The sequence below is a fragment of the Anolis carolinensis genome, unplaced genomic scaffold (assembly GCF_035594765.1).
Source record: "Anolis carolinensis isolate JA03-04 unplaced genomic scaffold, rAnoCar3.1.pri scaffold_7, whole genome shotgun sequence".
Lineage (NCBI taxonomy): Eukaryota > Metazoa > Chordata > Lepidosauria > Squamata > Dactyloidae > Anolis > Anolis carolinensis.
The window spans coordinates 920,297-936,351 of NW_026943818.1; the positions used below are offsets into that span (position 1 = coordinate 920,297).

At 43.8% G+C, this 16,055-nt stretch overlaps 1 protein-coding gene across 13 annotated transcripts in view; it reads right to left on the reverse strand.

The window, feature by feature from the left end:
* Positions 1–16,055, reverse strand: part of dennd1a (DENN domain containing 1A) — a 203,359-nt gene that overhangs the window by 30,829 nt on the left and 156,475 nt on the right. For all 13 annotated transcript variants that reach the window (XM_062959488.1, XM_062959482.1, XM_062959484.1 and 10 more), the window contains 3 exons: positions 3,917–4,018; positions 3,072–3,159; positions 2,045–2,085 (listed from right to left, as the gene is read on the reverse strand). In XM_062959488.1, the coding sequence (XP_062815558.1) occupies positions 2,045–2,085; positions 3,072–3,159; positions 3,917–4,018 (231 nt within the window). The remainder of the gene's footprint in view (positions 1–2,044; positions 2,086–3,071; positions 3,160–3,916; positions 4,019–16,055) is intronic.

The following is a 16,055-nucleotide window of genomic DNA, read 5'->3' on the forward strand; positions in this document are numbered from 1 at the left end:
CAGAAGTGGCGCCAACGCCGTTAGTCCGATATGCAATATATGTGGGAGAATAGTGTCCAAAAGACGACTACGAAACCACAGGTTTACCTAAAAGTTAGTTCAGGCAACGTAGCGTTCAAGGGAGAAGCTAGGCCTGCGTTCCCTGGTTCTTGATTCAAGTCAAGCCTTGGTTTTACATTCAAGTATCCAGGTCATTCATTCAGTGCCGTTTACAGATTAGAGCAGAAAATAGACAACTCCAATAAAAGCATATTTGTGGGAAAGCTTAGGAGAGATTTCATGGGAAACAAAACAACTTCATGGATGTCTATTAATTGCCATGTTGTTTACCTAAGAGTTAGTTAAGGCAACGCAGCATTCAAGGGAGAAGCTAAGCCTGCGTTCCCTGGTTCTTGTTTCAAGCCAAGCCTTGGTTTTGCATTCAAGTATCCAGGTCATTCATTCGGTGCCGTTTACAGATTAGAGAAGAAAATAGACAGTTCCATTTGGAGTGCCTACATGGGACAGTTGAGGAGCGATTTTGTGGGAAACAGAACGACTTCATGGGTGTCTATTAATCGGCAAAAGTTAGTTAAGGCAACGCAGCGTTCAAGGGAGAAGCTAGGCCTGTGTTCCCTGGTTCTTGTTTCAAGCCAAGCCTTGGTTTTGCATTCAAGTATCCAGGTCATTAATTCGGTGCCGTTTACAGAATAGAGAAGAAAATAGACAGTTCCATTTGGATTGCCTACATGGGACAGTTGAGGAGCGATTTTATGGGAAACAGAACGACTTCATTGGTGTTTATTAATTGACAAGTTGTGGAGTGCCTACATGGGAAAGTTGAGAGATTTTGTGGGAAACAGAACGACTTCATTGGCGTTTATTAATCGGCAAGTTGTGGAGTGCCTACATGGGAAAGTTGAGGAGCGATTTTATGGGAAACAGAACGACTTCATTGGTGTTTATTAATCGGCAAGTTGTGGAGTGCCTACATGGGAAAGTTGAGGAGAGATTTTGTGGGAAACAGAACGACTTCATTGGCGTTTATTAATCGGCAAGTTGTTTATCTAAGAGTTAGTTCAGGTAACGTAGCTTTCAAGGGAGAAGCTAGGCCTGCGTTCCCTGGTTCTTGTTTCAAGTCAAGCCTTGGTTTTGTATTCAAGCGTTCTGGAAGTTTTCCATGTTCAAGCATCCGGGAAGTTTTCCTAACTGGCTGTTGGGAATTGTGGGATTTGAAGTCCAAAACACCTGGAGGGCCCAAGTTTGCCCTTGCCTGATCTCCGACAACTATTCAGAGAACAACGTAGGCCAGCAGAATCCATCTCCAGATTATTCCAGAAGGGTAGAACTTCACAGACAGGAGGCGCAACTAGAAAAGTGCGGGAGACTCTGATATGTCAGACAGAATAATCGAGCATCCCAGTTACGTGATTTATCTATTTTGCAACACATGTTGACTCGTACTGCATTATGCATCGTTCCGATAAATAAAAGGACGGAGAGCACCCTAACAGCAAGGACATATATGCACGGCGGAAGGAAGTCATAATTAGCCTTTCCTTGTTGTGCAACTTAATTAGCAATTATCAGCGACACGAGCCGACTATTTCTTCTTCCGGATGATTGTGTACTGGATTTTTTTTATTAATTCATAACTTTCCTCTTTCTGCGGCTCGCGGAACATTATTTGACATTCTGTGAGAACATCAGAGGAGCCGGACGGTGGGCTTGGATCACGTTCGTCGGGACTTCGGTAATAAAGACGATCTGATCCTCATTCTCCGCCGTCCGCTCCCAGAAATTCGTGGCTGTGTCTGGCTCCTGCTCATTAAACCTCTCGTTCTACCACGATCTTGAAGGCGAGCCGCACTGCAGAATTGCAGCTGGATTAACATCTCTTTCCTGAGTCTTCCCTCCCTATTTCTCATCCGTGTCAATTAAGAACGGGAGGTCACATCTTACCAAACGAAACCCACCCCACTTTCACGTGTATCATCGGAAAGAGAGAAAGAAATAGTCACAAATGTTCACAACAAGGAGCATTTGTGCCACAGGAGACACTTACCCGCACCGTCGACAGCCACTGGTGGTACAGCTTATCGCTACCTGAGCCAAAGAGAGAAAGAAAACACAGGTTAAATTGGGGGCAAGTATTCTGAAGATCAGCAGAATCCAATATACAATGTTGAAAAATTATTATTATTATTAGTAGTAGTAGTAGTAGTAGTAGTAGAAGTAATAGTAGTAGTAGTAGTAGTAGTAGTAACACAAAGACATAGTACAATGATCACACCAAATTTGGCCACAAAAGCCATAGTCATCCAATCAATCTGCATGCGACAGCGTGTCAGCAAAAATGGCTAGGCGTGTCAGTGCTGACACGCGTGTCATAGGTTGGCCACCACTGACATAGTATGACACACTATTATTATTATTATTATTATTATTATTATTATTATTATTATTATGTTTATACCAGGTATAAGCAAACTTCAACCTTCCCGCCAGGTGTTTAGGATCCAGATGTGATTACCACTAGACTCCAAGTACTACGTGTCAGGATCACTGTAGCAACCTGGGACTGGCTACTTGGGTTCTCTGCCATAACAAAGGAGGTGGTGGGAAGGGAGGTAAATAGATAAGCCACTAGTGGGCGAATGGGAGTTGGGCTGATATATTACAGGGTGTCTGAGCGGGAACTCTTTAGAACTCTTATTCAGTGCTTGTGGAAAGATGGAATAAATGTAATAAATCATTCGCTTCCAGCGTATTGTTGTTGTGAGCTTCATTCCAACTCCAAGAACTTCCAAAATCTTACAGCTACCATCCCTCACCAACTGGCTAAGGGTGATGGAGTTGTAGTACAACACTAAGTGGACAGGAAGTGCTGTGTTGTTATCAGGATCAAGGTTTCTCTGGATGGTTCATACAGTGGCCACCCAGTTGCCCCTGAGGATCGATTCCACAAGTTGCACCAACATCTGGGCCACATCTTCTGCAATTGTGGTCTACGGTCAAGTAGGACCGCTATTGATCTGGTTTGAGACGTTGCTCTGCACGTCTAAATGAAATCCATCAAGATTTGGGCTTACCGGCATATTCGCTCATGTTGATCTCTTCCTCGAAGACGTCGCTGAAGCCTTCTCCAGAGTTGAGGAGATCGAGGCGGCCATCAATGAACTTCAGGAAGGAGAAAACAAAGGATTCCTCAGAGTCACCCAACTAAAATGATAGTTGTTGTTGTTATTAATACCTATGCTTCTGGGGCGTTGTGTAGTTTCTGGGCAGCGTGGTCAACGTGTTCCTGACGTTTCGCCTGCATCTGTGGCTAATGGCATCCTCAGAGGTCTGTTGGTTGCGAGGCAAGTGGGGTGTATATATATCTATGGATGATATATATATATATATATATATACACACACACACACACACACACTAGACATGTCCAAAAAATCATTTTGAATTGTATATCGGATTTATTTCGGATTGTTCTCGCTTTTTGATACGCATTCCGAGACATTGTCTCACAGCGCAACCAGCAATGTAATTCGAACCATTGTTGGCCCATTCTCTAATTGTCTCTTAATGTTTCATTTCGTTTTAGAAACATTTAGAATCAATACGAATTTTCAGAAATATCCAAAAATTTTGGGTAAAAAAATCGGAAATACTTTCTATATTGAAGCGCCAGCGCCCCCTACTTATAAATGAGAATTGAAACATTTTTTTCATCGATCGGACATGCCTAATATACACCCCACTTGCCTCGCTACCAAGAGACCTCTGAGGATGCCATTAGCCACAGATGCAGGTGAAACGTGAGGAGAGAAGCCTTCGAGGACACAATATAGGAACAATAAATTACACTAATTAGGGAACCACACGGTACCGTAGAGAGATCACAGCCCAGAGAGCGCACACGGGACCCGGAACATACCTGCTTGAAGAGCTGGAGCTGGATGGCGTTCTGGAGGAACTGGCGCATGGTGGCCGAGCGGTGGGAGGCGAAGGTCTCCTCGCAGAACGTGATGGGCTCTCCCTGCGGAAAAGAAGATGTTGACAGTGACGTGACTGCTTAGACATTTTGCACGTGGACTCAAACAAGAGGGAGGAAATGAGTCTCCAGAGGAGTTTGGACTTGAAGGTCCTGGAGGCCAGAGGAGCAGCCCATCAAGAATGGATGGCCCTCTCGCCTAATTGGGCCCAGACGGACTCGCGTTCTGGAAAGCGAGGGCCACTTTAACATTTCATGACCCAATCTGTGAGTTGAGTCTGAAATGGAGCATCAGGAACTAGGGATGTGGGATCAAGCTACGGTTTTGGAGACCAGGGTTCAGATCCCAAACGAGTCCCACTTCCTCAGCCTCCAAGCAAAGCACAAGTGAAATCCTCCCCTGAGGAAATCTTCCCAAAACTCTTCCAATCAGTAGCCAAATGGAGGAAAACATTGGAAGTCCAGATGAAGCACATATCTGATCGCTCTTATGGACCATGTTCAGTTGACATCACACAACATTGACATCAACACTGGAGGTCCAGAAGAAGGACACATCCGATCCCTCATATGGACCATGTTCTGATGACATCACTCAACACTGACAATGACATAAACACTGAAGGTCCAGATGAAGCTCACACTTCATCCCTCATATGGACCATGTTCAGTTGACATCACTCAACATTGACATCAACACTGGACACATATATCCGATCATTCTTATGGACCATGTTCAGATGACATTGCTCAACATTGACATCAACACTGGACACATATCTAATCACTCTTATGGACCATGTCCAGTTGACATCACTCAACATTGGAGGTTCAGATGAAGCACATGTCTGATCCCTCTTATGAACCATGTTCACTGACTTCACTCAACATTGACATCAACACTGGAAATCCAGATGAAGCACACATCTAATCGCTCTTATGGACCATGTTCAGTTGACATCACTAGACATTGACATCAACACTGAATGTCCAGATGAAGCACACCTCTGATCACTGTTATGGACCATGTTCAGTTGACATCATTCAACATTGACATCAACATTGGAGGTCCAGATGAAGCACATATCTCATCACTCTAATGGACCATGTTCAGTTGACATCACTCAACACTGACATCAACACTGAACACATATATCTGATCACTCTTATGGACCATATTCAGTTCACATCACTCAACATTGACATCAACACTGGACACATATCTGATCACTCTTGTAGACCATGTTCAGATGATATCACTCAACACTGACATCAACACTGGAGGTCCAGAAGAAGCATATATCTGATCACTCATATGAACCATGTTCAGATGACATCACTCAACACTGACAATGACATAAACACTGAAGGTCCAGATGAAGCACACACTTGATTCCTCTTATAGACCATGTTCAGTTGACATCACTCAACATTGACATCAACACTGAACACATATATCCGATCATTCTTATGGACCATGTTCAGATGACATCACTCAAACACTGACATCAACACTGGACACATATCTAATCGCTCTTATGGACCATGTCCAGTTGACATCACTCAACATTGGAGGTTCAGATGAAGCACATGTCTGATCCCTCTTATGGACCATGGTCAGTTGACCTCACGCAACATTGACATCAACACTGGAGGTCCAGAAGAAGGACACATATGATCACTCTTATGGACCATGTTCAGTTGACTTCACTCAACATTGACATCAACATTGGAGGTCTAGATGAAGCACATATCTGATCCCTCATATGGACCATGTTCAGATGACATCACTCAACATTGACATCAACACTGAACACATATATCTGATCACTCTTATGGACCATGTTCATTGACTTCACTCAACATTGACATTAACATTGGAGGTCCAGATGAAGCACATATCTCATCGCTCTAATGGACCATGTTCAGTTGAGATCACTCAACACTGACATCAACACTGAACACATATATTTGATCCCTCATATGGACCATGTTCAGTTGACATCACTCAACACTGACATCAACATTGGAGGTCCAGAAGAACTACACATCTGATCACTCTTATGGGCCATGTTCAGTTGACATCCCTCAACATTGGAGGGCCAGAAGAACTACACATCTGATCACTCTTATGGACCATGTTCAGTTGACATCCCTCAACATTAGAGGTCCAGAAGAACTACACATCTCATCACTCTTATAGTCCATGTTCAGTTGACATCCCTCAACATTGACATCAACACTGGAGGTCCACATGGAGCACACATCTCATCACTCTTATAGTCCATGTTCAGTTGACATCACTCAACACTGACATCAACACCGGACACATATCTGATCACTCTTGTAGACCATGTTCAGATAATATCACTCAACACTGACATCAACACTGGAGGTCCAGATGAAGCACATATCTGATCCCTCATATGGACCATGTTCAGTGGACATCACTCAACGCTGACATCAACACTGGACACATATCTGATCACTCTTGTAGACCATGTTCAGTTGACATCACTCAACGCTGACATCAACACTGGACACATATCTGATCACTCTTGTAGACCATGTTCAGTTGACATCACTCAACGCTGACATCAACACTGGACACATATCTGATCACTCTTGTAGACCATGTTCAGTGGACATCACTCAACGCTGACATCAACACTGGACACATATTTGATCACTCTTGTAGACCATGTTCAGTGGACATCACTCAACGCTGACATCAACACTGGACACATATCTGATCACTCTTGTAGACCATGTTCAGTGGACATCACTCAACGCTGACATCAACACTGGACACATATCTGATCACTCTTGTAGACCATGTTCAGTTGACATCACTCAACGCTGACATCAACACTGGACACATATCTGATCACTCTTGTAGACCATGTTCAGTGGACATCACTCAACGCTGACATCAACACTGGACACATATTTGATCACTCTTGTAGACCATGTTCAGTGGACATCACTCAACGCTGACATCAACACTGGACACATATCTGATCACTCTTGTAGACCATGTTCAGTGGACATCACTCAACGCTGACATCAACACTGGACACATATCTGATCACTCTTGTAGACCATGTTCAGTTGACATCACTCAACGCTGACATCAACACTGGACACATATCTGATCACTCTTGTAGACCATGTTCAGTGGACATCACTCAACGCTGACATCAACACTGGACACATATTTGATCACTCTTGTAGACCATGTTCAGTGGACATCACTCAACGCTGACATCAACACTGGACACATATCTGATCACTCTTGTAGACCATGTTCAGTGGACATCACTCAACGCTGACATCAACACTGGACACATATCTGATCACTCTTGTAGACCATGTTCAGTTGACATCACTCAACGCTGACATCAACACTGGACACATATCTGATCACTCTTGTAGACCATGTTCAGTTGACATCACTCAACATTGACATAAACATTGAAGGTCCAGATGAAGCACACCTCCGATGGCTTTTATGGACCACAACTTATCTTGCTCGTAACTTGTGGACTTCCTGTATCTGATCCACCACAACGGAGTGTCTGTCTTTCCCAGGCAACCCCCTCTCCATGGGCCACGGGACACATGCCCAGTGACCATGCTCAGGCATGAAAATGCCACACGCTAAGACCGAGTCTGGCGCATGACCACCACCAGTTCATTCCCACCTCTTCCACGAATGCAACACCACAGAGCTGCATGTGCTTTCGGTGTGTGTGTCTCCCTTCTAATTAGATCACATGAGCCGAGGAGCATCTGGCTCGGAGCATGGACGTTTACACATCGTGGAGTTGTTGTCGTGGAGACAAGCACATGACCGGTGGCGCGGAGCTGAAACTCTGGGGCAGGAGTCCAAGCGCACTCCTAACGCGTCCGGACAGAGGGCAAATTATTATTATTATTATTATTATTATTATTATTATTATTATTATTATTATTATTTTATTATGACACAGCAAACAAGACAGACATGCAGGATTTCGTATCACAAAATCACAAGTCAAACACTTCCCAAGTGTCTAGGACTGTGTGATGTATTATTATTATTATTATTATTATTATTATTATTATTATTATTATTATTGACACAAAGACACAATATAATACAGCAAACGAGATATATATATGCTGGATTTCATATCACAAAATCACAGGTCGAACACTTCCCAAGTGTCTAGGACTGTGTGATGTATTATTATTATTATTATTACTATTATTATTATTATTATTATTATTATTATTATTATTATTATGACACAGCAAACAAGACAGATATGCTGGATTTCGTTTCACAAAATCCCAAGTCGAACACTTCCCAAGTGTCTAGGACTGTGTGATGTATTTTCAGATATTATTATTATTATTATCATTATATTTATTATTATCATTATATTTATTATTATTATTGTTGTTGTTATTGTTGTTGTTGTTGTTGTTGTTGTTAGGAAAGTGGGAGAAAGAAAAAACCCTCGCCTGTCGGAGGCAAGTGGGAACGTTGCAATCGCCCAGCTCGATGAGCACTGAATGGCATTGCAGCTGCAAAGCCTGGCTGCTCCCTGCCTGGGGGAATCCCTCTGGGGAGGATGATGATGATGATGATTATTATTATTATTATTATTGGGAGGGTGGGATTAAGAAAGAACTCTCGCCTGTCAGAGGCAAGCGTGAATGTTGCAATCGCCCAGCTCGATGAGCACTGAATGGCCTTGCAGCTTCAAGGCCTGGCTGCTTCCTGCCTGGATGGGGGAATCCCTCTGGGGAGTATTATTATTATTGTTGTTGTTGTTGTTGTTGGGAGGGTGGGATTAAGAAAGAACTCTCGCCTGTCAGAGGCAAGCGTGAATGTTGCAATTGCCCAGCTCGATGAGCACTGAATGGCCTTGCAGCTTCAAGGCCTGGCTGCTTCCTGCCTGGGGGAATCCCTCTGGGGATTATTACTATTACTATTATTATTGTTGTTGTTATTGTTGTTGTTGTTGTAGGGAGGATGGAAGAGAGAAGGAACCCTTGCCTGTCGGAGGCAAGTGTGAATGTTGCAATCGCCCAGCTTGATGAGCACTGAATGGCCTTGCAGCTTCAAGGCCTGGTTGCTTCCTGCCTGGAAGTGGGGAGGGGAGAATCCTTTGTTTGGGAGGTGTTAGCTGGTCCTGACTGTGTCCTGTCTGGAAACCTCCCAAACAAAGGATTCCCGCCCCCCCCCTTTCCAGGCAGGAAGCAGCCAGGCTTTGCAGCTGCAAGGCCATTCAGTGCTCATCGAGCTGGGTGATTGCAACATTCCCACTTGCCTCTGACAGGCGAGAGTTCTTTCTGGACTTTCCACAGATATATATATATCAACCCCACTTGCCTTGTTTCCAACAGACCTCTGAGGATGCATATCACAGGTGTGGGCGAAACGTCAGGAGGGAGTGCTTCTGGGAAAGGGTTGGGTGGTTTATTGTCCTGCTTTTGACCAAGAGTTCTTTCTGGACTTTCCACAGATATATATATATCAACCCCACTTGCCTTGTTTCCAACAGACCTCTGAGGATGCATATCATAGGTGTGGGCGAAACGTCAGGAGGGAGTGCTTCTGGGAAAGGGTTGGGTGGTTTATTGTCCTGCTTTTGACCAAGAGTTCTTTCTGGACTTTCCACAGATATATATATATCAACCCCACTTGCCTTGTTTCCAACAGACCTCTGAGGATGCATATCATAGGTGTGGGCGAAACGTCAGGAGGGAGTGCTTCTGGGAAAGGGTTGGATGGTTTATTGTCCTGCTTTTGACCAACCGGCGCAGGGGCTTGAAGGGTTAACGGCCTCATTGTGCGTTGTAAACAAGCGCACTGCACATCCATCACGTCCATCGTCAAGAGTGAGACGGAGCGCAATTAAGGCTTTCGGCGGCATCGGCATCGGCGGCGCATGGACCTGGGAGAAGTCTATGGAGAGCGGAGGAGCTCGTTAATGAGGCTAATTAGGTGTAAAGGGGGAAGGGCCGGCCTCAGCTGCGGATTACGAAGGCGCATCATTAAGCTCCGTGAGCTCCCCACCAGAACAGGCGCCGATCTGGCTCTTCCGGGTCCACCTGAACTTGTCTCTGAGAGAGAGATGTTCAGCAGTGGAACTCTCTGCTGCAGAGTATGGTATAGTCTCCTTTGTGGGCTTCGGAGCAGAGGCAGAGAGTTCCACTGTTGAACAGCTCTGTCTCACACAGTCAGGAAGTTCTTCCTAATTGTAATAATAATGCAGTAAAATAAGAAATGTAATAATAAATAGAGTGAGTGAAATATGCATTTTGCAAGTGGTAACTCGACTTGCTATTTCGTGCGGTGCATGAAAAATTATGCGCATAACGGCTGCAGATCCGAATGCGGATTTTGATGGCGTTACGAAGTCGGCAGCTTTATGGTAATGGCGAGGCCCGTTTCTGTCTCGCCTCCGCTATTAATATTATTATTATTATTATTATTATTATTATTATTATTAATATTGTTTTTGGAGCGCCATGAGCACATCATGCGCGCCTTACGACATCGTTTCTCTTTGTTTATCTCTGACGCTTCCCTTGAAGTCCCGACGCTTGTTTGCTTCCCTGCCTTTGAACTTTCCTTGTTGGGAATCAGGACAAACTGAGTTATTTCCTTTTCAAAATAAACATATTATTCTATTAAAGAGATGCAATTAGTGCGCGTCGTTAGAAAAAAACTATGTACAGATTGAACCGAGTTTAAGTCTTTAACGGGTTGTGGAGACGATCACGGCAAGACGTTTTTGGAGTCAAGGAAGCAAAGATGACAACTGAGCTGCTGAACTTGCGGACCAAAAGGTCACAGGTTCGAATCCGGGGGAGCCGAGTGAGCTCCCGCTGTTAGCCCCAGCTTCTGCCAACCTCGCAGTTTGAAAACATGCAAATATTAGTAGATCAATAGTTACTGCTCTGGCAGAAAGGTAATGGTTCTCCATGCTGTCATGACAGCGACCACAAGACCTTGGAGGTGCCTACGGACAACGGAGCCGGGTGAGCTCCTGCTGTTAGCCCCAGCTTCTCCAACCGAACAGTTCGAAAATATGCAAATGTGAGTAGATCAATAGGTACTGCTCTGGCAGAAAGGTAATGGTGCTCCATGCTGTCATGACAGCGACCACATGACCTTGGAGGTGTCTACGGACAACGGAGCCAGGTGAGCTCCTGTTGTTAGCCCCAGCTTCTCAAACCGAACAGTTCGAAAATATGCAAATGTGAGTAGATCAATAGGTACTGCTCTGGCAGAAAGGTAATGGTGCTCCATGCTGTCATGACAGCGACCACATGACCTTGGAGGTGTCTACGGACAACGGAGTCAGGTGAGCTCCTGTTGTTAGCCCCAGCTTCTCCAACCGAACAGTTCGAAAATATGCAAATGTGAGCAGATCAATAGGTACCGCTTTGGTAACAGCGCTCCATGCAGTCATGACAGCGACCACAAGACCTTGGAGGTGTCTACGGACAACAGAGCCAGGTGAGCTCCCACTGTTAGCCCCAGCTTCTGCCAACCTCACAGTTCAAAAACATGGAAATGTGAGTAGATCAATAGGTTTTGCTTCGGTGGGAAGATAATGGTGCTCCATGCTGTCATGCCAGCGACCACATGTCCTTGGAGGTGTCTACGGACAACAGAGCCAGGTGAGCTCCCACTGTTAGCCCCAGCTTCTGCCAACCTCACAGTTCAAAAACATGGAAATGTGAGTAGATCAATAGGTATTGCTTCGGCGGGAAGGTAATGGTGCTCCATGCTGTCATGCCAGCGACCACATGTCCTTGGAGGTGTCTACGGACCACAGAGCCGGGTGAGCTCCCACTGTTAGCCCCAGCTTCTGCCAACTTCGCAGTTCAAAAACATGCAAATGTGAGTAGATCAATAGGTACCGCTCCGGCAGAAAGGTAATGGTGCTCCATGCAGTAGTTCTCTAGTACTTTGGGTTCCAGAAACTCCGTGTTTACGAGAAGGTCAAGTGCAAAATGGCTCTGCGGAGCCGAGGCTTGGAAAACATAAGTGTTCCTTCGGATGTTTTCAAGCAGAGCCTGGAGAGGGCTCATCAACAGACCCTTGGAAGGCCTCGAAATTGCATCAACTCAAGAACGTATTTTTCTGATTAAAGGAGCATGAGGCTGCCTTCAAGCTTTGTTCAGTTCATGGGTCAATAGGATGTCCTAATAATAATAATAATAATAATAATAATAATAATAATAATAATAATAACAACAACAACAACAACAATAATAATGATGATACATTATTTTTCTATCCCGCTTCCATATCCTTCCACCTCCTCTGTGTGCCCAGGAGGGAGTCTCTCATCCGGTCTCAGCCCCTGACTGAGGTTCCGGGTCTTAGCCTGCCACTTTTGGACTCTCGCTTGCTGAGTATCTCTGTGGATCTTTGGAAGCTCTACTTTCAGAACCCAAACACCGATGGATTCGGACCAAACTTGGTGCACAGAGCTGATATGCCGAAATTGGATTACTGGAGGAGTTTTGGGGTGAGAATGTTTGCCTTCTGGGCAGATAGTAAAAAATAAAATAAAAATAACAGTAAAGTAAAAATAAAATAAAATAAAAATGAATATAATAAATAAATCATAAAATAAATAAAAGTAAAATAAAATAAAAGTGAAAAATAAAAGTAAAAAATAATTACTGTATATACTGTATATAACTATATTGAATAAATCAAAAACTATTTACTACCATTATTTCCATGTACAACAATCTATGGGACCTCTTGCAATTTCCACGCTGATTTCTCTCTATTGTAGTTTCAATGTAGTCATGAATAATGAATAATGTAATAATAATAATATAATAGTAATAATATATCTATATATATAAAAGAGTGATGGCATCAGGGCAGCGGACAAAACAACAAAACTACAGGCCCCCCAACCTCGAAATTTGACAACACAACCCATCATCCACGGCTCTAGGTTGATACAACAAAAAGGAAAAGAAAAATAAAGTCCTAATTACAGGGAGAGAAATAATAGCTTTTATGCAATTGCTGCCAGTTTGAAGGCTAAGCTCCGCCCACTTGGTCTCCTAGCAAACCTACTCAGCCCAGGGGACAGGCACAGTTAGGCCTCACTTAGGCCTCTTCCACAGATTATCAGATTTTAACTGGATTATATGGCAATGTAGACTCAAGGCCCTTCCACACAGCTATATAACCTATTTAGAATCTTACATTATCTGCTTTGCACTAGATTATCTTGAGTCCACACTGCCATATAATCCACTTCAGTGTGCATTTCATCCAGCTGTGTAGAAGGGGCCTCATATAATCCAGTACTAAGCAGATAATATTAGATTATCAATATACAGTAGAGTCTCACTTATCCAACATAAACAGGCCGGCAGAATGTTGGATAAGTGAATATGTTGGATAATAAGAAGGGATTCAGGAAAAACCTATTAAGCATCAAATTAGGTGATGATTTTACAAATTAAGCACTAAAACATCATGTGATACAACAAATTTGACAGAAAAGGTAGTTCAATGCGCAGTAATGCTATGTAGTAATTATACCTCCATACTTTGCCACAGCAACGCGTGGCCGGGCACAGCTAGTATATATATCTATATATATAAAAGAGTGATGGAATCCTGGCGACCGACAAAACAACAAAACTAAACACCGCACAACCTCAAAAATTGACAGCACAACCCCTCATCCATGCCTCTAGGTTGATGCAACAAAAAGAAAAGAAAAATAAAGTCCTAATTAGAGGGAGAGGAATAATTGTTTTTATCCAATTGCTGCCAGTTAGAAGGCTAAGCTCCGCCCACTTGGTCTCCTAGCAACCCACTCAGCCCAGGGGACAGGCAGAGTTAGGCCTCACTTAGGCCTCTTCCACACTGCCTATAAAATACAGACACCACCAGACAATGCCACAGCAATGCATGGCTGGGCACAGCTAGTATATATATATATAATAAATAAAAGTAAAATGAAATTAAAAGTAAAAAAATAATAATTATCTCAATCGCAGTCCAGCTCTTTCGTTCAATGCCCCCATCGATAGCGGAGGATTTGGATGGTGCGCAAGTGGCGCGGCAATGTGTGAGCAACGGTGGAGAGGAAACGGAAGGGTTCGGCGGGTAAATTATCCCACGGCGACTCCCTCGGTCTCCTAAGCTTGCGTTTCCTTTGTCGCACTTGCATTTTATTTTTTGGGCCCGGGTAATTGAGTCGGTGTGCGTTTCCACACTTTCCGGGAGAAGTTTTGAGACGCCGGCTCGGCTAATAACGCACAAGGGAGGCGCATACATATTCCGCCCAAAACGACAACGCGCTTCCTGCCAAAAGGACGCCGGGGCCATTATTTGCCCCCTTTAAATATAAATAAAGAATAACCCTCGATTTGTTATCCATAGCCGCCTATTAAATATAGATACACTTTAAATTCAGTCTAAGGCGGCGAGAGGCATGTTCTCTCCGGGGAGGAGCGCATCATGTGAAAGCGAAGCTGAGACAACCCAGAACGGAGGGAATGTTTGGTGCGCCGGGAATAACATTTGGTGCGCGGAAGGTCGGCGCCATTACCATACTAAGCATTGATGCATCGTTACAAGTACTGAAAGTGCTTGATGCGCCTTCTCCCAAGTTAAATAAGTCAGGTGTCAAATTGGGATGCGCTATGGCCCCAACCTTATTCTCCATCTTCGTCGCTATGATACTTCGTCTTGTTGGTGGGAAGCTTCCCACCGGAGTGGAAATCATCTCTCGGACCGATGGGAAGCTAATGAAAGCCAAAAGCAAGGTCACAACTATTAGGGAGTGAATGTATAGTGGAACCAGTAGCGTCCAGTTAACACCATGTGCAAAGAACTGAATTGAAAGAACAAAAGGAAATTTTACTCTTGCTTGTTGAGTTGAAGTCAAATAAAACAGTTCTGCAATCGTACAATGTCCATGTAGTTGCATAAGATCAATAACTAATCAATCAGCATATTCAATATATACAGCATATCATATTCAAACTGCTACTCGACCGTAGCAAGAGAGTCTGACTTTCCTGTGCTCTCTCTTGAAGCTCAAATTCCCAACTGACAGTCTAAGCCATCTGCCAGCAAACAGATACATTGTTTTAGGCGTGGCTTTGCCTCTGCAAAGCTGAGCTCTTTTGCAGAGTTCTTTTACAAACCAACTTTGCAAGAATTTCTTTACACACACACATAGCAATTTGGCGCAATAACAACAACATCTGTTATAGAACTCCGATATGTCGATGATAGCGTAGTCTGTGCGCATTCAGAAAAACACCTACAACATCTGTTATAGAACTCTAATACGCTGATGATAGCGTAGTCTGTGCACATTCAGAAGAAGGTCTACAATGTTTGTTATAGAACTCCAATATGCCGATGATTGCGTCGTCTGTGCGCATTCAGAAAACATACAACATCTGTTATAGAACTCCAATATGTCGATGATATCATAGTCTGTGCGCATTCAGAAGACCTACAACGTCTGTTATAGAACTCCCAATATGCCGATGATAGCGTTGGATTTTGGGTTGTGTGTATATGAAATGTAAATCAAGTGTTTTCTGCTGTTTTGCAAGTGTGTGTTTCAGCAATGAAACAGTTAACAGCACGCTAGTTTTGACTGACAGCCTGCTGTGACCTATGAGACATGATTTCCGGCCTTGGAGGTCGGAACTTCCTTCAGACTAAGGAATGTGCCTTCTTATCTCCCTTGTTGAGCTGTGTGTGCCGAGTTGAGAGACAAAGGGAAGAATGCCGGCTTCGAGCGATGGACTTTGCTGTTTGTAAATATCTTTGTAAATATTAAATAAGTGTTTGAACTTCAGACTGCAGATGTCTTTGCGTCTGACACTGGAGAGGAATTGGTGAGGGCAGAAGTTCACCAATTCGTCAGGGTGCTGGTCCGGAGCTGTTGATCGATGGTGTTGAAGAAACCCACCAACTCACACCCTGACCCCGGCTTTTGCATTCTGACAGTCTGTGAGCATTCAGAAAAAGGTCTACAACGTCTGTTATAGAACTCGAATATGCCGATGA